Source organism: Neopelma chrysocephalum, unplaced genomic scaffold (genome assembly GCF_003984885.1).
Source record: "Neopelma chrysocephalum unplaced genomic scaffold, ASM398488v2 Primary Assembly neopelma1_77, whole genome shotgun sequence".
Taxonomy (NCBI): Eukaryota; Metazoa; Chordata; class Aves; order Passeriformes; family Pipridae; genus Neopelma; species Neopelma chrysocephalum.
In genome coordinates this window covers 5,373,913-5,398,512 of record NW_020897738.1, presented here as the reverse complement: position 1 = coordinate 5,398,512, position 24,600 = coordinate 5,373,913, and the positions used below count along the sequence as shown (strand labels likewise).

Below are 24,600 nucleotides of genomic sequence, written 5' to 3'. Positions count from 1 at the left end.
ACCCAATAAATGTTCTTCACTCTCTGCTGGCTTAGCAGGACCAACTGGTCACAGAGGAGCTGAGAAGCAGGAATGAGGGAGGGCTGTGGCAGCAGGAGTGTGCATTCCTCAGGGAAGGTGTGTTGTGTTCCTTTTTCAGTCGGGGTGTAAAACTGTGATCCTGCTGGATTCTGCAGGAAAAAAGTGCTCCCCTGGCATCCATCTTTGGCTTGTATTTCTGCTTTTCCTGGAAGGGATATCAGATCCCACAGCTTCTTGTCTAAATCACAGACCACGAGGTTTTAATCCCCCCCATCCTCTGAACTGCCGTGGACCTGAAGTGATGTTTTGCCAGCAGGCTGGGGCTGGAGTCAGGGGTCAAACGGCCCATCCAACCTCTGGCATGACATTGCTCCAGCTGCCACTGTCACCTCTGCTTGCTGCAGCACGTGGAGATGTTTTGTGGGATTCATTCCACTTGCAAGGAAGCAAAGGTCAGTTCCAGCATTTGTCATGGCCTCTTCCAGAGGTGTCCATTTCCACTGTGAGCATCCCCTCCTCTCTGAACAGCACTCCCTGAGAGGACCTTAAATACACTGCACCTCGATCTGACACAGAGTTCTGGGAGGATGTTACCAGTATTAGTAGACTTTAAATGTTTTTTCCGTCTGACTTAATTAGAAATAGATTATATCACTTTATTGCAAATGAGCCTCTGCTGCTGATCTTGGCTTTCTCCTTGGTCTGGGTAGGTCGCTTAGCAAACCACCTTTGGTCTCAAGCTGCTGTGCATCTACTTGTAGTCTTTAGAAATCATAAATATGTCTGTTCCTGCTTAAAGTCTCTGCACATCACACACATGTGGCCTGGTGATGAATATGGATTAAATTGTTGTAAGTATTACTTCTCTGATTGCAGTTTCTGGTCCTCCTCATGAAATGGTCCGTCTGTTTTGTTTGTGTTATCAATGGGAATGCTTTGAAAATTGCTCTGGTGCTGAGGAGAGCAGGAGGAAAACATTGCTTCACGGCGAGCATTTTGAAAGAGTGTTTACACCCAGAGCATCAAATTAATTTCCCCGAAGAACAGGTTGAGCTGATCAAACCAAAAATGATCATTGGTTTTGCACATATTTGAATACAAATAATTTAATTTCAAAAAGTCTGTTTAAACGTAGCATCTCATGGTCATTTCCATATTTCCTCAAGCGCCGCATAATTATTTCCTTAAACTCCATTTTCTTGGTTTTGTTAACCACGGAATGAGTTGTAGCATCCTTTTCTGTGAGATGCAGGCAGGTAGAGAGGCAGCTCAGTGGGCAGAATAAGGGCACAGCTTGAGACCTGAAGTTCCTGATCTTAGTTCACTGAGGTGCCAACCAGTGGAGGTGGAGCAGCAGCACATCATTCTTGTTGTTTGCATTTTTCATGTTTTTTTCTGCAAAGCTCAGTTGAACTCCTCTGAGAATCCTAATGGAAAATAGTTGAAAGCCTGAAAATACCTAGAAATTCTGCCAGGCCTTTATGCATTCCCAGGAATTCTTTAGCATTTGTGAGAATTGACAATCACCAGCACTCACATACTTAGTTTTTCATATATACTTATATTTTTTTTTTTTAGATGTATTATATCCCACCCTTCATCCAAACAGTGATTTTAATGGAGTTTGTAAGTACTGTCACTATCCTCTCTCCATAGGCAAATGTCAATCTAATTACGAGGAATTTAAAGTAGAAAAACTGACATTTTCAAAGCAAAGATCAAGTTCTGATGGGAATGGTTCAAGTGTGACACCCAAAATCATATCCAGACTCTGAATTAGGAGGAGCCTGATCACTGAAACTGCTCAGCACACAATTCCCAGGCAGCTCACTTGCGTTGAATTTTAATGGAATAAATTCTCTTAATTACATCTGTCAATATGGATTTAGGTGAGCAAAGGCACATGAGTTTGAAAATGTTGTGCTTTGGCTTTTCTAACAACCTGGTCTAATGGAAGGTGTCCCTGCCCATGGCAGGGGGTTGGAAGGAGATGATCTTTAGGGTCACTTCCAACCCAAACCATTATAGGATTCTATGATATGACTCTGTGTGAATTGAGATGAGGTGGTGAGAGAGCAGTAGCATTAAGAAAATGGAGTTGCTTAGCAGACAGCAGTGTTCAGGGCACCAAAGACAATATTTGTGTAGATAATTATGTAGAATAAATAAGCCTCATATGGAATCTGTTCACACAGTTACGGAAAAGGAGATTTTAATTTCTGAGCGTAGAGTTTAATGTGAACAGAATCTCTAAACAAGAGAGTTGACACTGTTAACAAAGGTAATATTAGATTTGAATGAGAAACTTTGTATGGTTAATTAAAAATCAAAGCCACAGTTATAACAGAAGTAATTATCCAGGAGTATTAAATCAGCTGCAAGTCCAAGCCCATAAAAGAATTAATCAGGAATAATTTAATATTTGATATTGAAGGCTTATATTTTCCACTAATGCCAAAATCCATTCCATTAAACAATACTATTCTTCAAGTCTGTCTGCAGAATGAGTTCCTGAAAGCAGGATAGTAGAGGAACAATTCAGTGGGAAGAAGTTTTAATTCTGCCTTAGTTAGAATAACTAGAGTCCTGTTTCTGCCTGGAGAATCCCTCTGGCTGATGCCAAAGATTGTTCTGATCCACTTCTCCATGTGCAGCGGTGGCTGAGAGCAGATGCCATAGGAATAATATAGGAGCAAAGGGAGCTGCTTTCAAGTGGTGTAACTCAGCATGTTTGTGATCTAGGAGTGTGATCTAGTTCTTTTTTTCCATTAATTTCTTTAGTTTCTCTTTAAATTGCAAGGGAGGTCAATCCATGCAGACATTCCTGTCTTTTGTGGCCGTGAATTTCATGATTCATGTACATTACATGGAAAAATGTGGTCTTCTCTCTGTTTTGAGCCCTACCATCTGACATTTTTCCCTTTTCAATTGTGATGGGAGGCTGTGAATCTCTGCTCTTGGTTCCCTTTCACCAGACCACTGATCATCCCGTGGATCTCTTTTGTAGCCTCTCTCACTCATCTTTTTTTTTTTTTTTTTGCATCACCTTTTTGGCCCTTTTGGGGGCCTTCTCAGTTGTCCTAGACATGAACAGGAAATAGTTAAAGGAGGTTAGAGAGGGAAAGCCAAAAGGATGATTTGCTTTTTCTGAAGAGGGAGTTGTAATGCTGGAGACATTGAGGGAAATTCCTAGAGTAGAAAGCAGAAAGACATTAAAAAAGCACTCAGTCATGGGGGGGATTGTGGTTGCCGTCTAACCACTCATAAGTTACCAACTGAGCTCAAAGTGGATCTCACTGAAGTCAGTGCAAACCATCACAGAGACTCTGATTCTTGAAAACAGGGTTTTGTTGAGCAAAAATATCCTTTTGTCGAGGTAGATCAGGGGGGTTTGTGCAGCTTTTGGCTGCAGGGCCCCCAGCTTGTAGTAAATCTTGAACGAACAGGAAAACCTAACCAAATAAAAGCAAGAGTCAGATTATCTCGGTCCAGCGTGCCTGGCAGCATCGTGAAGAAGAACCAAGCTTTTATTGCTGTCATCCAAAGATTTTCGTCTCCTTTTTTAACCCGATAAATAAGCTCGTCACGCACCGGGACCGAGCCCACTGCAACCATTTATCAGCCGGGCTCCTGCTGAGCAGATGTCTGGAGGCAGTTTGGATGGCTGGTAACAGGGTGATAAATGGTCACACCAGGTTCAACGTCTGGAGGCAGTTCTTTATCAGATCAAGTGCTTTATAAACTATCCATGAAAGGCTCCTTACCTTCCCCTTCCTTCCTAACTGTAAACTTACCTCTGAACAAGCTATCTGGAAAAAAAACCTCGTTCTTCAAGCATTTCTTGATTTTCATAATTTACCAAATAAAAAAAAGGAAAAAAAGAAAAAAGAAGACCTTGAGGTACTTTCAGTTGGACTTGGTGAAGCTTGTGGACTGTGATATCACAGTAACACAGGTGATCTCTTGGCCATCAGGTTTGCTCTCATTAAAACAAGTGAGAAGTTTGCTGTTGAAGCCATCAGGTGCAGAATGAGTCCCAGTCCTTTCTGGATGTCTGACCTTGGAAACAGCCTCCTGTGTAGTCATCCAACACTGCCAATAACAGCATTTATTGTCAGGGTGAGTGGTGCAGCCTAGAACTGTTTGGGTTCTCTACTTCATAATCACTGTAGAGTGATTAGTTCTTAACATAGTGCTTTGTTTGTGTGATCTTTTTTTCTAATATTTAAAATAAGAAGAAACTGGAGGAAGAAAGTCTTGTTACTCTTGCACTGACATCAAAAGAATTATTGGATGCACATCTCTGCACACATGAGATTAGGAAAATACTTCAGATGTCCTGGGTACAAAATATGTAATTTGATGTCAAGTCCAGATTTATTTCCTTGAGGACATTGGACTGATACTAACACAAGTTCTCTACCAATCATTGCAGAAGGATTAGACACTAAACAATAGTCACAGAATGTACAATATAGTCTTAAAGGCATTGAATCTGCAGCATGCATGTTCCCCAGGATATTATTACAAGATTCTTCATGTCTTTTTTTCTAATGGCTTTTTGGATTCCCTGCTTTCAGCCTGCCACAACCAGCTTTACAAGTGTCCAACCGTTCTTTTTCTCTGTTATTAATTTTTTTTCCTATTGTAGAGCACTTCTGATCGTTCTTCTGTCTGTCTAACTGCCTCTTAAGTTTATTGCTTTTCTGTGGTGCTGTTAGGGATTTTATTTCCCAATTGGTATTACTTTTTAACTACTCATGTAAATCTGTATCAGTTCAGATTCATGCAGAAAAAACAATTTGTCACAAATCTGTAAAGGCTAAATGATCAAAGCAGAGCTTGTGGGCTCACTGCTTTCTTTCTCAGCCTACTTGTAGACCTAAAAATATTTCATCTCCATTCAGATTCTTATACTGCCCTGTGTTGTAGCCTTTATAGAGGGGAGTCAAATGTAGGGGTCACTTTTTTGGCACATCTGCAAGATCAGCAAAGTTGCACCCATTTAAATCTCAATGGACCTGGCAGTAGTTGTCTCTGGCTAATCACACAGAAAAAGTTGTAAGTAAGTAGGCAGGCAAAAAAATACCTTTATGGGCACGGAATTTGTAACCGGGGCAATTGTTAACAGTAAAAATTTGGTTGCTGTGTTCTATGAAACAAAAAAAAAAACAAATCATAATTTTCTTCCCAAGACCAAATGCAAAGAGCTGAGGTTTTTTGGCTCCACAGATGGCAGTGTTATAACCAAAGGTACACAGGGATAAATGACACTTTTGTGCCCAGAAATACGGTGTTAATGCCCTTCTCAACACGTGTGACACAGAGAATGGATGAATTTACCCACAGGAGGGCACAGCCTCTGCAGCCACTGCAGGCAGGGCCCAGCGTCCTCATCCAGTCACTGCCATGGATTTTTTTTCTAAGGACCCAAATTCTCTCCTGGGCATCGTGGTGTCCTCACGAAGGTCATGGTCACATGTCTCAGAGCAGACTTTGGCCCCATTTGCCATATGGGAGCTGGAACATCATCTTTTTTCCTGAATGTCCCTTTTGTTTATTTTTGTGTTTCTGTTTAAAGCTCAAATGAGGAGCTAATTACGAGCCCAGCAGAGCCCTTGGCTGCAGGCTTCCCCGCTGCTCTGCCCTTAGTCTGCTCATGAATGAATTGTTGGGTTTGAGGCAGGTTTCCAGGGCCCCTGTGATGGTCCCAATTTAGCTCAGGCTGCTTATTGCTTGACATTCCTAAATATGAATGTGCTATGAAAACCACCAGGCCAATCTGGAAGGAAATTTTGGAATAGGCAACTTAGTCACTTCTCCTCTGCACAGTGACCCGGAGTTCTCCTTTCTTTACAAACCTCTTTCTTCTCTTTAGAAATGTGGAAAAACTGGTTTGGTCCTTGCACTCTGGCTCTGCCACAGGAGTTTACATTTATTGCCACATTTGGGCAGATTTCATCCTTGCAAATCTGCTTTTTTTCTCGCTGTCACCGCCTCATTTTCCCCTTGTCTTCCCGCCACGCTTGGTCCATCATCTGTGTTGCTATCAGGATTTTCCATGTGCAGCAGAGGGAATGGGATGGCAGAGCTCCAGGGATTGCTGCTGGCTTTGCCAGTGGCTCTCTGTGGAGGCTTGGGCAGCAATCCTAACCTCACTGCTTCTCTGCTTTCCCCTCTGGAAAACTGCGAGGGAGACAGCAGAGCTTCTAAAATGATGTGGAAATCAAGTCAGAGTTGATGAATGTGTTGCTAACCAGACTTGATGATCTTAGAGGTCTTTTTCAATCTTTATGACCCTACGTGCACCTTGATTTACCAGTTTAACTAACAGGTCTTGCTTAAGCTCACAGTGTTAAACCAAAGCTGTGAGAGATGGGAGGAGAGGAAGAAGTATGTCTTTTGGAGATTTGCAACATCCTGTAATCGCTGTGGCAGAGTTGAATTTTAAAGAGGGTTGTGAAGTAATCAGCTCTGCAGGTGCCATGGTAAAAAGCACGGATGTGCTGGTGAAAGAGCTGGCTGGAAAACACTAAAAGCTTGGAAAATTGTAGGAGATAACCGAGCATCTCGGGAGGATGGGGTGAAACCATCACGGACTTTGAGGTGAAAATGAGGCAGTTGTGCTGTGTGCCTGGGTTGTGGAGCTCCTCGAGCCCAAATGCCCGAGCAGATGCTGCGTGTGGTGCTTGGCAGCAGAGCAGGGGAGCTCTCTGAGGAGATCTGTGATAAGAAAAGCTGCATCTGAGCTTCTGCCCACAGCGCTCGGGCCTCAGAGAGGTCACTGCGAACATGTGGCACAAGGAAACATGAGTCACCGAGGCAGACCCGTGGTGATAGATGGGTATGGAAATTAATTGAATGTTTCACAGCGGGGCTTCAAACTACAAAGCCGTGTAAAGCACTGGCAGACAGACCTCAGCAGATGCATGTTACAAGTTGATACTGAGGTGTTTCCGGGTGTGAATTTGTTTGTTGGTAAAACAACAGAAAAATCTAAACTTGGAAAATAAAACATTTTGTTCCAGCTGTTTCGCATTTCCCAGGGGGCTCTGATGGGGCCTGATTACCACACAGTGCAAGTCTGGGGACTTTTACAGGAAGCCTGTTCCCCAGGAACATAAAGGCACATCATATGTACCTCTGTGATTCTATGATTCTGTGATATGTGGAATGTAGGATATACTTCTCCAAGGAAGTTAATACAGCTGCTGTGATTATTGACTCATTTACGTGTTCCTAATCTATAGTATCAATAGTTCTGGTCTGTGCAGAAATAGGCTTCATCCCACGTGTGATTATGTGGGAGGGAGAGGGCAGATAATGGAGTGTGAGAGCAGGGAGGGCTCTGCCACAGAGCAGCCTTGGTTTCCAGCTGTGCCCAGCACCCAGTGCAGCATTTGCTACATGTACTGCATTAAAGTCCTGTATCCTTCAGCAAAGTGAAGTGGGACAGTACTTACCCTGTGCTTTCTTTAGTCAGCAGTTAACCTTCCCTAGAGAAACTGTGAGTCCCTGTCCTTCCCTGTCCCCTCTCCTCATTCTCTGCCTCAGAATCCTTCCCTCTCCCTGTCTCCCATCCTTCCCCAGCCTCAGCTCCCTTCCAGCTTGTCACTTGCTGGCTGTGACAGTGCAGAAATGTGCTTGTGGCCAGGGCAGACAGGGTTGGGGGTGCCTGGTGGCACAGAGCCCTGTGTGCCCCTGCCCTCACCCAGCCCGGGGCAGAGGGGCCGCAGGAGGGGAGGGCAGCAGAATGTGCAGGCAGGGCAGCGTGGGGATCTCAGTGCTGTCTGGCCCTGGAAAGCAGAGAATGACAAAATAAAACCTGTCAAATTTCTCTGCTGGATGCTTCTGCCTCCCAAGGGCTGCTCTGATCCGATCCTCGCTGGCCAGACCCCAAGGAGCCGTGTGGCAGATGGGGAAAGGGTTCCCCAGCCGCGTCCCCTTGTGTTCCCTCCAGAGCACACGGGGTTAGCACAGGGTGGAGGATGGGAGGGATTCGTGTGGCCTGGGAATGACACCAGCAATCTGTGAAAAAAAAGAGAATTAAAAAACCCCATGTTAAACAAGGCTAGTGATTGGTTTTGGGATTTTTAGTGTTTTCCTCTCTGAAAGCAAAGCTGTTTTAGTGACCCCCACCACGCTGGCTCTGCTACACATCACACCAAATATTTACTCTGCTGAACGGCACTGCCAGAGCCTCGATGGCATCTTTTCTTTGAAGTGATGTTTTGTTGCTGGAAATCCCTACATAGCATCTCATATTCCACCCCTCGCAGAGCTCCAAAAAACCCCCTGCAGGCACCAAACCCCTGCATTAGGCTCCCGCACCGCGGGCCCGAGAATCAAAAGAGCCTTCCCGCTGGCACATCAATCCGGGAGCTGAGACACTGACCCCATGTGTGAAATTGGGATTGGGTTCAGCTAATTCTGCATGACGTGTCCCTACCAGTCTCCCCAGTCCCAGCAATTGAGTGGCATCAGGCACAGTGTATCCGTGCACCTTGGGCCAGATCTCCCAGCTCTGCTCCTCTGAAAGGTCTCCCCTGGCTGTCAGACGTGCCTTTCCCTCCTGAGACGGTGTCTGGGAGTGCTGGCAGCCTTCCTAGGGAAAGCCGAGAAGGAATCTTCCTCAAGTTTGTTTGTTTGTTTGTTTGCTTGCTTTTAGCAGCAAACCTTGTTGATTATCAGCTAAAGCAGCCTGTCTGGAGACCAAAATCAAGTATGCACACACAGCTTCATGGAGTTACAGTTTGGAGCCTGTGAATTAATTAGCAATTTCTCTGAAGAGCCCCCAGCCTGACAATTCACAGGCTCCCTAGCTCTGACTTTGATGAACAGTGAACGTACATGACAGCTTCCTGGGATCGTGGTAGCCTACTTAGCACTGCAAACCACCCAAAACACCAAAGGACAGCTTGCCAGGAGTATGCTAACACAATTCTTAAACGTTAGACATCAAAAGGACTTTGTCTTTTTAAACCTGAGACAAATTAAATTTGCATTGCCTCTACAGCTTAAAAAAAAAAAAAAAGTGAACTCCCGTGGGAGGATTCGACTCCTCAGCTGTGGGAGTGTAAGGGAGATCCAGCGTGGATTGTGTGGCTTACTGGGAATGCTACAGACTGACCTGTTGCTAAATAGTTCATTACCCTCTCTAGATAGTTTGCCTGTGTGCTGCCTGCTCCCAGAAATACAGAAAATGCAGGTTAGAAATTACATCCCTCTGCTCTGTGCAGTCACTGTGGGAGACCTTAAATCCTTGGGTGCCTTTATCCCAGCAGCAGAGCTGTAAATACCAGTGAGCACCAAAAAAGGAGGTGATGTCCTTCACCCTGACTTTGTTTTTGTATTTGTTGTGTGTTTGCCCTGTTTCACCTTCAAGAAAACTGTCACCTATTGTAAGCTGGTCCAGCAGCTTGACCTCGGGTCTGAACCGTGGGCTGGGCATTGTACAAATACAAAACAAAACAGAAAAAATCCCTGTTTCCAGCCGTTCCATTTGAGATACAGGAGACAGACAAAGGTAAGGAAAAGGGACACAACAGGCAAAGATGTTTTTCTCTCCCTCAGAGTGAGATTATTTATTTTCTAAGGGTTTTTTTCATCGCTTAAAGTTGTGGAATTGAATCCTGCAACCACAGGCAGTGTCCACAGCCAAAGATTGCCCATTGTAGCAACACACACGTGAAACAAGGGAATTTATTGGCCTGAACAGTGGCCTCACTTCACCGAGGCAGGTACAGTAACACCTGGGTTTTGCTTCTGAGATGCATTTCTTTCCTTCTTGAGCTTTTTACTGAACATCACGAGCTGTGTAATGAGAGACCTCTCACTGCTGGCCATCTTCTAATGATCCCACTTTTCCTTTGCAACTCCTGCCTCTTATTTTGCTCCTTCTCTCTCTGTTTACTACACACAACACTGTCTTATATATTTAGCTTTTCTTCCTCACCCCCTCCTCCAGCTTTAGTAGTGAAAGATTCTATCTATGCAGAGATGAAAATTCGTTAGCAAGAATATAAAATAGCTTAAAGGCTTTGCAAAAGTTAAGTCTCAGATTAAATATAATTAGGTATTTTTCCTGAATGCCTCGTGTGTGACAGTAGGAGGGACACACAGTCTCTCTGATTATCCCATGTTGCTTTTTCCCTACAGCACAATCCAGCCACTGGCTGTTCCCTGTTTTTTGACTGGAAAATTGTGATTGCTGGGCCTTATATGCACGTGGGGCTTTGTTTCACTGCTCATCCCTGCCAAATCTGCTCTCTCCATAAGCACTGTTTGTGCCCCAGTGGAGGAGGAGTGAGAGCATGGCTGGAGGTGAGTCACCCCCACTGCATGGAGCCTAAATTATTCAAGGAATCACAGACTGAAAAAGAAAGGATGAAAAATATATTCAAATATCGATTCTGCCACCCGCTCCTTTCTAAACAACAGTTTTGCAATCACATTTTGCCATTAAAAAAAATCCATTTTCCCCTCTCCAGCGGCTGTGTGGAAGACTGGGAGTCAGCAGGTAGATCCATCCAGAGAAACCTGCATTTGGCTTTCTGTGGATACTCCTCTTTAACCCTGTGTCAGCACATCTGATTGTGGAGCTCTCTTGCCTGTACTGAGGAAAAAAGGAAGCTGATTAAGTAGCAAATGCTTGAATTAGACGTGATTAATTTGCTTATATCCCAGTGACTTCAGATTTCATTCGGTGTGATGAAAGGGGCACACATTAAACCAAGCAGTTAACCTTGAAGTTCATGTCAGTCTTTTCACATTTTCACATTCAGGTTTCACCATCATTTCTCATACTTGGAGTGTTTCGACTTGTACTTACAACTCTTCTATTTATATTAAAGGCCTCACAAATTATTTTGTGTTATTTCTGGCCACTGTATCTTTATTCCTTTGGACACAGGAGAATTGCAGCTAATTTTTCAATTTTTTTTTTTTTCAGTGCATCCTAAAGAACCTGGAAACCACAGGGCGAATAAAGAGATTAGAATCGTATTTTATGTATTTCAAGCTGTTAGTAAGCTCAGAGCTGACAACAATGAAAATTTGCTTTAAGGCATTTTTGGTTTCTCTGCACCACCCTGTATCTGGCCCCGCCAGCTGCTCCTAAAACTTGTACTTCAGCTGCCATAATCTTGTCATTAAAGGTGGATTTAAGTTTTAAGAACCAATGAACAAACCTTTATACTTGCAACCAGAGGCTGGGAGATGACTCTGCATTTAAGGTGCAAGCTCAGCTTTACTCCAGCGTTCAGCACTAATCCCATAAAATCGAGGCTTGGATGGGACCAACCCAGGGCAGCTCCTTTAGAGAGATGCATCTATTTGCTTTATTGTTCAGCTGCTGCCTCCTGACTTTTCAAATCTCTTCAATGTCCTTGTTTCTGTTTCCTATCCTTGCAGTGGTAACAGGAGGCAAAAAGCTGAACTTGACCACATCCACGAGAATGTCAAGCATTTAGACTTTATTGGTTTAGAAGCTTACTAAATTTAAACAGAAGCATTAACGTGGCCTTAGGCTCTCTTGACAGTTATAAACTCTTCCTTGGGGGGATTTCTGTAATGCTTTCTAATCAGCTTAAGGAGTTAATTAAACAGCTGTCACTTAGCTTCTTAATTCTGAGACTTGATGCTAAATAAGATTTGAAATTAGTTATGCATGACTGAAGAATGGATTCTCTGATACAAGCAAGATGGCTGCTAGCTGAGGAGGAGGAAAATCTAGGTCTTTTTTAAACTAAATAGTGAAAAGATTCAAGGTGGTACCATGGATTAGTGCTCTACATGCTGATTAATGGAAAATATATTAAAAAAAAAAGAGGAAAATGGAGAATGTTAAGGAATGCCAAATGGGATGGGTTTACAGGCAGCTATTAGTTTTCATTTGGTGACGTGCTCTGGATTTCTGAGATTTCAGGGATCATTTTATTCTCTTCCCTGTTGCAGTCTGTACATAACTAACCCCAAAGCCAAAATAACTATCCATAACAAAAAGGAACATGCTTGGTTTTTGAAATTAGATCTTTAGCCTGCAAAGATATTTTCCACCGTAATAAAAAAAATCAGTTGGAGATCTGCTGTGCTTACAGGACATGTATTACAATGTTGTGGGGACTTTTTAATGCCTTTTATTATAGGAGGAGATGCCCTTTTTCTGGCAGGTGTGAGTGTAGCAGGTGGAATGATGCACTTCACTTGAAAGAGAGAAGCTACAATATATTTTATTGATATATAAGAGAATAGGTTGACCAAGTGCAATGGTAAATGCAACAGTGGTTTAATAAGATTCAGTGGCACTCAAGGTGCACTTGAGTATTTACTGCATCAAAGACAGGGTCAGACAGAGCAGGGAGACCCTTCTTTGGACTCATGAGGACCAAAAGGACCCCCTTGTGTGCTAAACTTCACAGAGCAGAGTGCAGGTGCAGCTGGATCCAGGCTTAGTCCCAGACTTGGTCAGAGGTTCATGTCTAAAGGATTGTGTGTGTGCAACCAGTCCTCTGTCCCACTTAAGCAAGATCTCAGAGTTTCACTGCTTTTATTCCCAGTTCCTTTGCCGAGCACCTGACACGGTCAGGAACCTCTCAGCCTCCAGGATTCTCTCAGCCTCGAGGAGTAACCTTGAGAGGTTCCCTACTCAAGGGTTGATCTTGGTGTGCTGCCCACTGTTTGTGGAGTGAGACAATTGACTTACAGTCATATTTGCATAGCAGCCCTCAGCTGCTGAGCAGGATTTATGGCCCTCAGCTATTGTGTTGTTATCTGTCTCCCAGAGCCCAACTTCAGCCAGATGCAGCCATCGGGACCACCACTGGTGGCTGTTGCTTCAGCAGAAAAGGGGGGGCACACTGACCCCCCCAGAGCTGCAGATCCATCCAAGTTATTTTGAGGAAACATGTCTCCAGGTCTTTTTTTAAAACAAGCTGGTGCCTTGCTCACTGCTGCTTGTAGCTGTGTGAGGGCTAACAGGGATTCGGTGTTAAATTGATGTGTTGACTCATGTTAAAATGCTTTTGGAAAAGAATGTTGACAGTTAATACTGAACTTTTCTTTGTCAGAAGCTGGATGTGGGGCCTCAAGGCTAAGCATGAGTTAGTCTTGGGTTTATTTCTTTTAAAAATGTATATATATGTATATATATACAAAAAATACAAACATAAGAAAATACTGTGTATACAGAGAGAACTAGAGGAAGAAACAGAAATTCCTTAAAATTTGTGAAGATATTGTTAAAGTCCTTTTTTTCACCCCAGGAATTATAAGGCAAAAGATGTCTGAAGGGAAATTAAATTGCAGGGAAGCTACCAATTAAAACTGAAAAAACTAATAGGTATTCACTTCTGCATTTCTACTTAAATAGATGCTTACTGTGTACATCTTCTGAATGTGTGTCTGCTGGAGGGCTTAATATGCTCAGTTATTTAATATGAATCTCTTCAGTAGGCAAAGAATGCTCACTCCAGAATATTCTTTAAAGTATTAGTATTTATTTACCGTGGTAGCTATTTCAGAATAAAGATTACCTGGTCCTCTGTTTCTAATACATGAAGAAACACGTTTTTCTCTGATTATTATTTCATTTTATTATTTGAGGGGTTCACTGTGTGAGAATTATAGAGATATGCTGTGTAATGCTTAGAGAAAGTTCAGCATCTTTTTAATGGCTGCTCAGGGAATCAACTTTTAGCAGTGAGACTATTTGGCTATAGCTTTGCAAAGGCATAACTATTCCCATCTTCCAGTGCCTTGACATCTTATCTCCTATAATCTATGTTAGTTATGGATAAAGAACATAATATTTCTTCAGGAGATTCCTTTATCACTTAAGCAGCAAAAAGCAACAGTTTTAAATTAGTAACTACTTAGATTTATAGCTCTTGCATGCTGAGACTCTCAACTATAAATCTCTGTGTTGCTAAATAAGTATCATGTTCCTTTCCTCAAAATGAAATAATTTTCATATGCTTTCACCAGGGGAACATTAAGACCTTTCTGACCATTAAACAAGTGCCTGAAGGAGCATTTTACTCTGGCCCTGCTGTGTAAGTTGGTGTAAATGGTTATTATGCCTCTATGTTCAGGGATGAGATGCAAACCAGGTGCCTAAAGAAATCATCCTCCAAGTCCATATATGTGGAGGTACTGAAATCTCTGCAAACAGGAGATACAGCTCAGTTATCCCAGTGTTGATCAGCACAGTTTCAGGCCAGTGCCAGCTTGCTTTGCTCATCTTTTACTTTATTTGTTGGGTGGATCTGTTTTCCTGGGACTGAACAAGTAGTTGTTGATAGAAAGTCAGAGAACCACCACAGCCATTTGTAGGAACCCCAGGCATTACATCTTGCCCCCCACCTCCTTCATTTCCTTGGGAGAGAGGGCACAAAGATTGTTTTGGAGATATTTATGTTTGTCTAAGAATCAGCAGTGCTGTCACATGCTGCTCATTGTGCTCTGACACTGCTGTGCACGGTTCTGAAAACACTTTGTTTCTGAACATGGATCTAGAACACTAATACAGACAAAAACTACAGAACTTTGAGTGTGGGATCTTCAATTTTGGATAGCAAAAACATGTCTATTTGCTTCCTTACCTTAGAATCAGGTCTGAATGTGCTCATCTCGTTGTTTTTAGGTGCTGTCATTGAAGTTGCTGTGATTATTTACAGAGTTGGGTTAAGTACAGAGCTGCCAGACAGACAGAGAGCTCTGGGGCAGGACCCAAGGCCATGTTAGTGAACTTTGGAGCCAACTGAGCCTCTGGACATGCAGAAATTCCCTGTGGATTAGATGTACCTTGTGAAAGGTACCAAGAAGAACAGGGCAGTGACAGTAAAACAGCTGAGGTACAATATATCCTGGTTTTATGTGTGTTTCCATAAAGTAGCAGGTAACAAACAGGTGGATCAGGATGCAGTCTGTACTCAGGATATCCAAAGCTAGCACTGGGAAAAAAACAGAGGCTCTGAAGAAATTCATGGAGCTTTTGAGAATCATTCTCAGTTCCCAGCTCTTACCAGGGGAAATTACATTTGCCTTTGGTAAGCAGAACTCATTAATCACACTGTTTCAAAGGCTTGGTTATTAAACTTCCCCTTGCTTTATAAAATAATTGCAAGGGTCATACTGTAATGGATCAACTGGAGGGAGGAAGCTCTGCCTGCTTGGGGGAGCAGGTCTAGGTAGGTGGTGTGGCCTCAAACAGTCCCAGTGAAATGAGATTCATGCCCCAGTGTTTGCAAAACCAGGACCTAACACCTGGATTTTGTAATTACAGTGGATGCTTAATAGCACTTGTTCTGTCAAGCTGCCTCCATTTGCAGCTCTGTGGAGGAGCTACAGGAGAGTGGAAAAAGCTTCTAAATAACCTGCCTGCAGTAACTTTGCTGCAAAGCCCAGGTGTGGGGAAAAAATCAACCTGGAAACTTAATTGCAAATCTGAGAACTCAGTTGCCTTAATAATATATTCTGTCCTGAGAACAAATGTGTGCTCAAGACAGACAGGCCTTACCATACAGGCAGATATTCTCACCTTTGTGTGAATTATAATTTCAAAATATCTCCAGGGCTTTTCTGCCGAGGGAGGGAGAGGATTTTCTTCTCAAGTTCTCTTTTTGTGAAATCCTCTTTCTCCCTTCCCTAAAGATCAGGGTGAGGATGGGGCAACTTTAGAAAAGCAGCTACAAAGTGACCAGGGAGGGGTTTTTTTCTTTCTTTAAATATTGCTTTGTGTCTGAGTAAAGTGTGTCTGTTTCTTTAAGCAGTAGGAAAAGGTCTTTTTGATGTGAATCCTTTAGATGAGAGAAATCTCAGCTTCTCCTCTTTAGCCCAAGAGGCAGTAGGAGCAATCATCATCTTCTGGTAGCTGGGTTCCAACTTTGTTGTCTTCCACAAGTAAAATCAGGTCAGTCTCAGAGCTCATAGCGTGAGCTATTTAGATAATGAGAATTTAGCACTTGGGGGGCTTTGGAAGCCTTCATTGCACAGGAGCCAACTGAAATCAGGAGCCTCTTGTTCTATGGGGTAGTTCATGGTTCTCAGGCACAGTTCTGAAAGGCTCAGAGACCTTTCCAGGAACGAGCGGGATCTTGCAATTAGGGGTGGAAGGATTCGGGCAGCAATTTGTGCTCTGAGTGTCTTGGCACAGCTCAGGGATGTCTGTGGTGCCAGACTGAGGTGACACCCAGGTAACAGAGAGCACTGTTTAGTCTCACACTCTTCATACAATCAGAACTCAGCACTTTTAAATTAGAAGTGGTGAATCAGATACAAGGAATGCTTTTTGCAATGATCGTCACAAGAGTGACAGACACAGGTCATAGCACAGCTCATCTTCTTCAAAGAGCCCAGGCCCTCCTCAGCATCCTTCCTCTTTTTGGGAGAGGATGGTTTTGCACAAGCCTCATTAAATGGTAAAGAAAGAGTTTTGGATATGTATTTGCCCCCCTTTACCCAACAAGAGCTGGGATAAGTCCTAGAAAACCCAAAGAGGGTCTGATTCCATACAGTCCTTTATGCAGGACCTGAACAATGGCACTCCAGCTAATTCCCTTGCAGGCAGAGAAAGGAAAACCACATGTTATCTGTCAGGAGAGAGAGTGTCACTGTTTTGCAGGCTGTGAATTGTTGACTTTGCCAAGGCTGCATCCCTGAGGGCAGCCTGAAGCCTGCCTCTGAGGCTGGAGCTGATTCCAGCCTGAGTGTCCAACCAAAGGTGCAGCCAGAGGCCCTGTGCAGGATGGCAGTGGGCTGGAAGCTGAGGACAGTTGCAATCTTCCTCACTGCAGGGACCTGTGAGAGATCACCCAGGAGATTGAGGCAAAGTGGATTTCTGACTGTCCTCAGCCCACACTCATTCCCTAACAATTGCACTGTATTTGTCCAGCAATGTCACAGAATTTCAGAGTTCATAGAAAACCTTTCAGAAAACAGTTTTCTGGGTAAACCAGCAAGACTTAAGACATTATTTTTGTGTGATCAGTGAGACTGGTGAGCTCCTCAGGATGGAGATTTCACTACTGCTAAATGCAAGGTGCATCTTGTTTGTGTGGTGCAGGGTCATTGCTCCAGTGCCAGGTGGCTTTGGCACTTGATGAGCATCATGAAATAGCAATTAGGGCATAACAAAAACTTAACAGCCCTGAATCAGAACCAGGAGTTTGGTTTCAGGATCCAAGGGAGGAAGTTTGTTTTTCCTGCCTGCTGCACTTGGAACAGTTCTTGGCAGAGCCATTAGGAATTAAAGTAAAGCTGAATCTAGGTGGTGTTAATGAATTAGTAGCAAAATATATTAATTAAAGGGCCTTTTTTTTTTTCTCTTAGGAAGCAGAGATCCTGAATACAGCTATTCTCACTGGGAAAACAGTGGCTGTCCCTGTCAAAGTGATTTCTGTGGAAGATGATGGGACTGTGAGTGACCTTCTGGAATCTGTGGAGTGCAGATCCTCAGATGAAGATGTCATTAAGGTAGGATCACACTGCACCATTACACAAAGGCAGAGGCCCTGCAAAACAGTGGTGTTCTCTAATGGGACGAGTTCTTTCATCTTCCTAACTGTTCTGCTGCTGGAACAGAGAAGTTTATTATTGCTGTTATTGCTGTGTAGATTGGCTCAGTGAAGCAACAAACCAAACACAAAATCACACATTTTCCAACCTGCTTGTCAAATACTTGGAATTGTCTGACACTTCCCACTTTTGAAGTATTTTCAGAGTTCACTGTACCTTCACTTTTTCAATTAAATGGGCTGTGTAGGTTCAGGAATATTGACAGCTGATGTTGTGGAGACAGAGGTGATTCCTCTGAAGTTGGTTTGCCACGTTGGAACAGGAGCTGTAAGAAGTTTGTGCCTCTTCTCTCTTCTATATATCCTGTAATTGGATATATAATCATTTGGTGTATTGCAAACACCATTAGCTTTACTTTTGGTATTTTCTTCGGTCATAATTGTTACCAGGGTGTCTCACAAGCAGCATGTTGGCCACCAATCATGGACTGGAAATTACTGGATAAGACACTTGGCTGGTGGATTTACTCTGTACAACAGCTCTGTAGCCCAAACTTCCTGCAAGATAAATGCCAGGCAATAATAAGCTGCTGCTCTCAGTTGTGACTCAGTGTGGACTTTCCTAGCCAGTGATGAGGTGAGAGCTTGCAGGAATGCCTTTAAGTCCCTTTTTAGTATTAAAATCATGGGGTCAGACTGGACCCTGGAGAAAACTGGTGCTTCTTGAAGGTTTTCAGCTGGTAGCAATATTACTGCTAAAAGCTTGTAAGAAATCCTGAGTATTTCCACTCTTCCTGGTTAATGACTGACACGTGGGTGGAAGAACATAGCAGTGGTGATGGTGGGAGATAAGGTGGAGAGTATTCCAGCAGAGTGACAGAAAAGTTGGCTTGTCTACAGCAGCTTTTATCTTTTCTCAGGCTCACCTGTGGCTGTCACTTGAGAAGAGGGAACGAGAGACACAGCCACAAATAAAAGTCAAAATTGAATTTTTTTTTGTAAGATAACCAGCGTGTCACAAAACGATGGCAAACACTTCAGGTCACCCCTCCAGCTGCTGGAAATCACTGTTATCCCATTAACTTTTGTGAACTGCCCCTTATTGAGGACTTGGCCTTTGTGAAATTTGCCTTTGCCTGGAGCTGAGTGGATTGCTGAGCATTCTGCCTGTTAGAGTTCATTTTAATTTGGATTCACGGAGCTCAGGGCCTCCCCGGGCCCCATTACCTCAAAAACACTCTTCCTAGGGGACGTTTTTTGCCTTTCTAGGCACGGATGAGTGTAGATACTTGGTTGTCACTGTCATATGGGGAACTGCTGGGACTTTGAGACGTCCCTACAAGATTAGCAGGTTCATGTTAACGAGACAGTGACAACTTAGGGCAGGGTAACTGAAGGATAAAGCTGAGTAGGGGAGTAAATGATCTTTCTTGAACTCTCTCTAAAGATGATTTTTTTCCCAAAAAATTGCAGGTTTTATGCTCGTTGGACTTGTTTTAAGTAATTCCTTGATGATAATTTATGGTATACAAGATGAACACAAGCAATTTCAAAGTCCAGCATTTTTTAGGTTTCCCATTTAAAATCTACTCAGGGTTCCTATTTATCTGAAGAGCCACCATGTTGGTATTTGCTGATTAAATGTGTCTTTCTGGCTGTATTAGTAGAAATCTTTTTCTCTTTTCTTGCTTCTACAAAGCCCTTTTGAATCTGGTAAATCTGCCAAATATAGAAAACTGTTGGACTTAATCTAGATTTAAAAACAGAAAGAAATTATTTGGGGTCCTCATGTTGTGAAAGGACTAAGACCTCACTAACTCACCAACAACTTTTTATTTTTTTGGTGGGGAGAGGCTGTGAACTGGAAAAAAGGATTTGAAAGCAGATATGTCATTTAGAAGACGTTAAAAAAATCAGGGTTTTTTTCTGAAGTTGTAATTTATCAGAGTCATTTGGCCTGTTCATTGGATGTTCCTGCAGTGGTTTCTGTCTGACATAACTCTGTGCTCAGCTCTAGTCCTGGCAAAGAGGTTACAGCAGTAAATTCTGTATTTGTCACTAAATGTAAGGACATGAACACACCAACACAGGCTCGTGTGTCTGTCCAACCAGGCTGTCACCAGCCAGAGATCAGGACATTCTGGGCTCCCTCCTCTGCAGCAGGAGGGCAGGTTTCAGCAGCATTAAAATGAGTTGCCAGTTTAAAATGAGCTCTTAATTGAAAACGTGTCTCCGGGTTTCCAGTTTACCTGCTCTGTTTCAGGCCAAACCTCCTTCACAGGCATCTAATGAAGAGAAAGATACATAATTACTGGCCAGCCTTCAGCAAGCAACTGTAATTAGAGTTTCTGTTCTCTGGGAATTAGAGTACTGAATATAAAATGGAAAAAAAAAAATCTGCTTAAGATGCCCATTGCAATATAAAGATTAAGATTATATTTCTTTGGGTCTTTATTGTTGCTGTTTTTCAATGCATCTGTCAAGTAGCATCTAACAGATTGATTATGTCTTCGTGGCTTAGCTTTTATTCCTGTTTTTTTGGTGTTGATTAATGAGGAGGTTAAGCTCATTTTCCTTGCAGAATGAGGATGCCTCATTCTTCTTTTCGTTTCAGGGTCCACATTTATTACTCATTTCTTTCATCTGAGACTTCAAAGAACTTTAGAGAACTGGACCAAATTCTGCACTGACTCATTTTGTGCCAAACTGCACCTGCTTGAACTTGGTTGAATAAGTCAGGACAGAATGTAGTTCATTGAAACAATATTTTTATTGCCAAGTGGTTATCTTAAATTATTTGGTCCAGCATGGCAGAGTAACCACACCAAAAAATGCAGGCGTGTTATAGGCTCTGTTTTACAAATGACACAGAAAAGTTAAGATGAGGATTTCAAAGTGCTGTAAAGTTCTGAAGTTGAAGTTGGTGTTAAAACTCCTACTGACTTTGTGGAAAGGAGAGAGATTGGTGAGCAGACTGTCTTTTGTTAATATAGATCAAATTCTTAAATTGAGAATGGGGAAAGAGGAAAAACAAACATCTTCTAATCTTTCATTTTGAAAAGATGTTTTCATTTCAAAATGGTCATTTTTTTCCAAGGCTAGAAGTCTCCAAAGCAAAACTTCCCAGTTCTCTGGGTTTTCAGTTTGACGAGTTAATTGAAAATCTGCGTTTTGGCTGCCCTGAAACGAAAACACCTTTAGGTTCATTTTGCTTGATCAGTTAACTAAAAATTCCAGCACATTCTCAGCTCTGTCCAGGAGCCACTTGCCAGAAGTCACACAGTGAATGGTGCCAACACTGGGAACAGGATACAGTCACTCTGTCCCTTTTTTATATTGAACTGTGTATTTTATAGAGGACCCCATTCAAAATCTGCATGTTATCCAAATCTGTGTGGCTTTCCAACAAAATACCTTCATCTTATTTCCTTCTTGAGCATCCTGTGCTCCTGGCTCTGAGGCAGGGATGCCAAAGGGAGGCAGGTGTGCTTTGTGCCTGCATTACAAGCAAACTCCCGGGGCAGAAAGGAGGGTGTTACTTCTGGCATCCTTTGCACAACCTGGGAGGCTGTGCAGGATGTTACAGCCTGGCTTCTCCCTCTGAATTCCCATTTCCCAGGGCCCTACAAACAGTTCTGGCTGTGGGATGGTTGCCTGGTGCTTGTGCTCGTGCTCTGTGGAGTCTCATCCCTCTGGCTTTGCGTGAGAAGCAAAGCAGGAATGTTTATCCCTCCTTGCTGTTTACCAGGATCCTGTAGAGCTGGAAAGCAACTGCTGCAGCCACAGCTACACGAGAGGGAGTCAGTGCTGGTCAAGGGAAAGGTTGGCAGCTGCTCTGCTCTGTTCACTTTGGAGTGTATTAGAGGGGATTAACAGCACACTTGGCAATTTGTAAAATATTACTGCAGACTAATAAATCTTTCAATAACACTTAGTGTGGTTTTATCAGTGGCAAAATAACATCTTTTTAATCAAGTGACAGACCTTACGAAACCTGAAGTGCCAGAGCATTTAAAATAGCCTGAAGCAGACAGTGTTTTAAAGCATTAAACTTTTAACAGCTGTTCCTTTTCTTCCTTACCCTGGCGCACTTCAGGGAGAAGTTGAATTCTTCTAAAGTCAGTGGAGTGACAAAGTAAAAAAATCAAAGGGAGAAGATAATCAAGTCCAGGATTTTATCTGCTCCTTAGCTTAGCATTGGCAGTTCCAGTGCTGTAGATTTCCCCACTGTACTTCAGTGGCAGTCCATTTGATACTCTTTTTACAACACATTCTTGGATGCATTGATTACACACATTTTCAGCTGGAAAGGAAAAATCCTCACAGCTGCAGGTCAAAGGCCTGGGCCCCCAAATGGAGGCACTGCAAGGATAGGTAAAAATTTAAAAACAACAGTATGAAGAATCCCAGTTGCCTGATGATCTCTCAAGTTTAAACCAATGATGGTAAAATAAATCTGTGCCTTAAGGGGTTAGGTGAAGATCAAGATCATGACATGATTTTCCACGATATGATGTGATTTCTCTCCTCAGCAGAACTGCCTTGTTCCATCCCCAAAAATTTTGATACATCTTTGGAAAAAAACTTTAAGCCAGCAAACGTAAAATGTAAAAATGTATAGTTTTATTTTCTGCGATGTCTAAACATTTCATTTTGATAGTAAATGATGAAATCATGTCCTGTCATTTCCCCTCAGTTTCAGCATTCCTGACATTGGAATCTTTTTGAACTTTTCACCCCGGGATGAAGTAACTTTGGAAAAAAAAAGTACTTTTTCTGCTTTCTTTTAGTAATCAGGAGACAGGGCAGACTCAGAAAAATGTACTATCAGGACTAAAAGTTGTAATAGTAACTGTCGAGTTCAGTCCATGTGCTGTTGATGTTGGCTATAAAGGAATCAGGAACAATTTTAAGCCGTCTCTGGTATGAAAAGCAGACGTGGCAAAGATGAATTCTGAACGTAGAACTGATATAACAGCCTTGCATCTCCCAGGAATTGTCTGAAACTCACCTAAAGCTGTTGAAGTTACTGGATTTGTCTCTTTCATATTCTGCCAATTCATCATTCTGATGCGAGTCTTGTGAAGTAACAAGGTTTCTGTGGCATTATTTGCCTTTTTTGTAATCATCCATACTGAAAATCCCAGCGTGGCTGCCACAGTCACTGTTGACTGCACTTCCTTTATATTTATGAAAGGCTGTAAGCTTATAAAACACAAAACTTCTCTGTAATGGAAAAATTCCAAGTAATTCCTGAATTGAGACCTCTTCAAAATTCTACAGAAGATAACCAGGAATCTGTCCCTTTGTGCTTCATGGGAAAGAATGTGTGTCCTTGTAGAGCCAGGGATCATAATCTCTTTTTGTGGGTATTTCTCTTCCTTTATTGGAAGAAATATGTCTATATCCATTAAAAAAAATGAGGCAAAAATCTAAAGAATATCTGAACAGCAATGTCAAAGGGGACCTGTGTGAGCAAATTTAATCATCTGCTGAACCCACAAGGGGCTGATGAATGTCCCTAATGTGTTAAACAATTGCTAACGTGTGACTGTTCAAAACTAAGTGACAGGGAGCTGCCATCCCTGTCTCTGCTGCCCGTGAGTGCAGCTGAGTGAAAATGAATCCATTTATTTTCCTGGGGGATGAGGAGTTTGCCTGCTCAGCTCCCTGACTGAGCTCATTTCAGATGCTCACGGTGCTCGTGCCAGCACTGGGAAAGAAGTGACACTGGAGTGGGAATCAGTGGCTGAGGGTGAGAGGGTGGCCAGGAGTGCTTCTTTCTGTTGAGTATTTGCTTAAATGATGTGAAATGATGGCTTTGCACAGGCTGTCACATCATCAGTCTGATACCACCCCTGTGAAAGCCTTATCCCAGCCCTGTGCCTGGGAATCCCCCCCAGTGAAGATGCTCAGGAACGATCATGAGGATCTTCCAAGTGGCTCAAACCTTTTCTGATGTGTCAGACTTGTGGAGTGGAAGACACCTGTGTGGGAATGTCCAAATCCCCTTGTCTTTCAAAGGGGATTAGTGGTCTTAGAGTTTTTAGCTGCTTTCAAACCCCACCTCGTTGAAAACTGAACCCCAGCATGTTGAGAAGTGCTCCAGCACCTCAGTGAGAAGAGATTGGTTGATCTCTAGAGAAAATGTGGTGAGGGAGCAAGGAGCAGACAAAGGGAAATGAGTTCTCTTTTTCCTTCCACTGGGCTAAGCCAGCAGGGCAGATGATGTTACACTGATATAAATGATATAAATTGGGCTCAGATCATCCAGTAACACCTGTCTCCAAAACAGGAACTTGCATTAATCTTTACAAATTGTGATTCTTTCTCTTGAAAACTTCCCTTCATCTTTAAAACTCTCTTCTTCAGTTCCAGTGACCGTCTACCACTTTCTTTGAGCAGATGAGGTATTTATAGCCCTCTGAGCCATCCTCCAGACCATGACACAAAACTCTGTGTTGCTTTGTTACCACACAGTAAAAAGCTGCAATATGCCATATAAATTACTGTCTCCTCAGCCCAACTTGGGATTTTTCTGGACATATCAGATACATCATAGCCACTAAATGACTTTGCTTTAGTTTATCATTTGCAGGACTGTCCAGATATTGTGTTACCTATTGAAGGGGTTGGTCTTGCTAAAATAAAAATATGTGTAACAAGATATTTTCAACTGATTTAAATATACTCAAATCCTATGGCTCTATGAGGACTGTGTCAGTATTAGCTGAGGATGAGGCTCATGGTGTGGAGGTAGTAGAGAAACTGCTGGTCAGATCTGAAGTATCCTGAATATCAGCTGTGAAATGCTTGTAGGACTCCTGGAGTCCTCAGAGACAATTGGAAGAAGAAGGGGCTTATTCTGGACATACAAATCTGAAGGAAAAGGGGAACCTGCATGTGTTAGGAAGGCTAAGAGGTGGAAAGGACATAATGAGCCTGAATTTTTGGTGATGTCTTGTTCTCTCTTTGTTGGTAATGAAGAAAGGAAGCATCTTCTAATGGTTAAACCTGGGATGGGATTTTAGGCATTACAGATTCTAATAAGGGCTCAGTCTGCATG

General features: G+C 42.7%; 1 protein-coding gene across 1 annotated transcript in view; it reads left to right on the top strand.

Moving 5' to 3' along the window:
* Nucleotides 1-24,600, top strand: part of TMEM132D (transmembrane protein 132D) — a 231,512-nt gene that overhangs the window by 173,864 nt on the left and 33,048 nt on the right. The window contains exon 5 of the mRNA XM_027689664.1: nucleotides 17,350-17,493. Within this exon, the coding sequence (XP_027545465.1) occupies nucleotides 17,350-17,493 (144 nt within the window). The remainder of the gene's footprint in view (nucleotides 1-17,349; nucleotides 17,494-24,600) is intronic.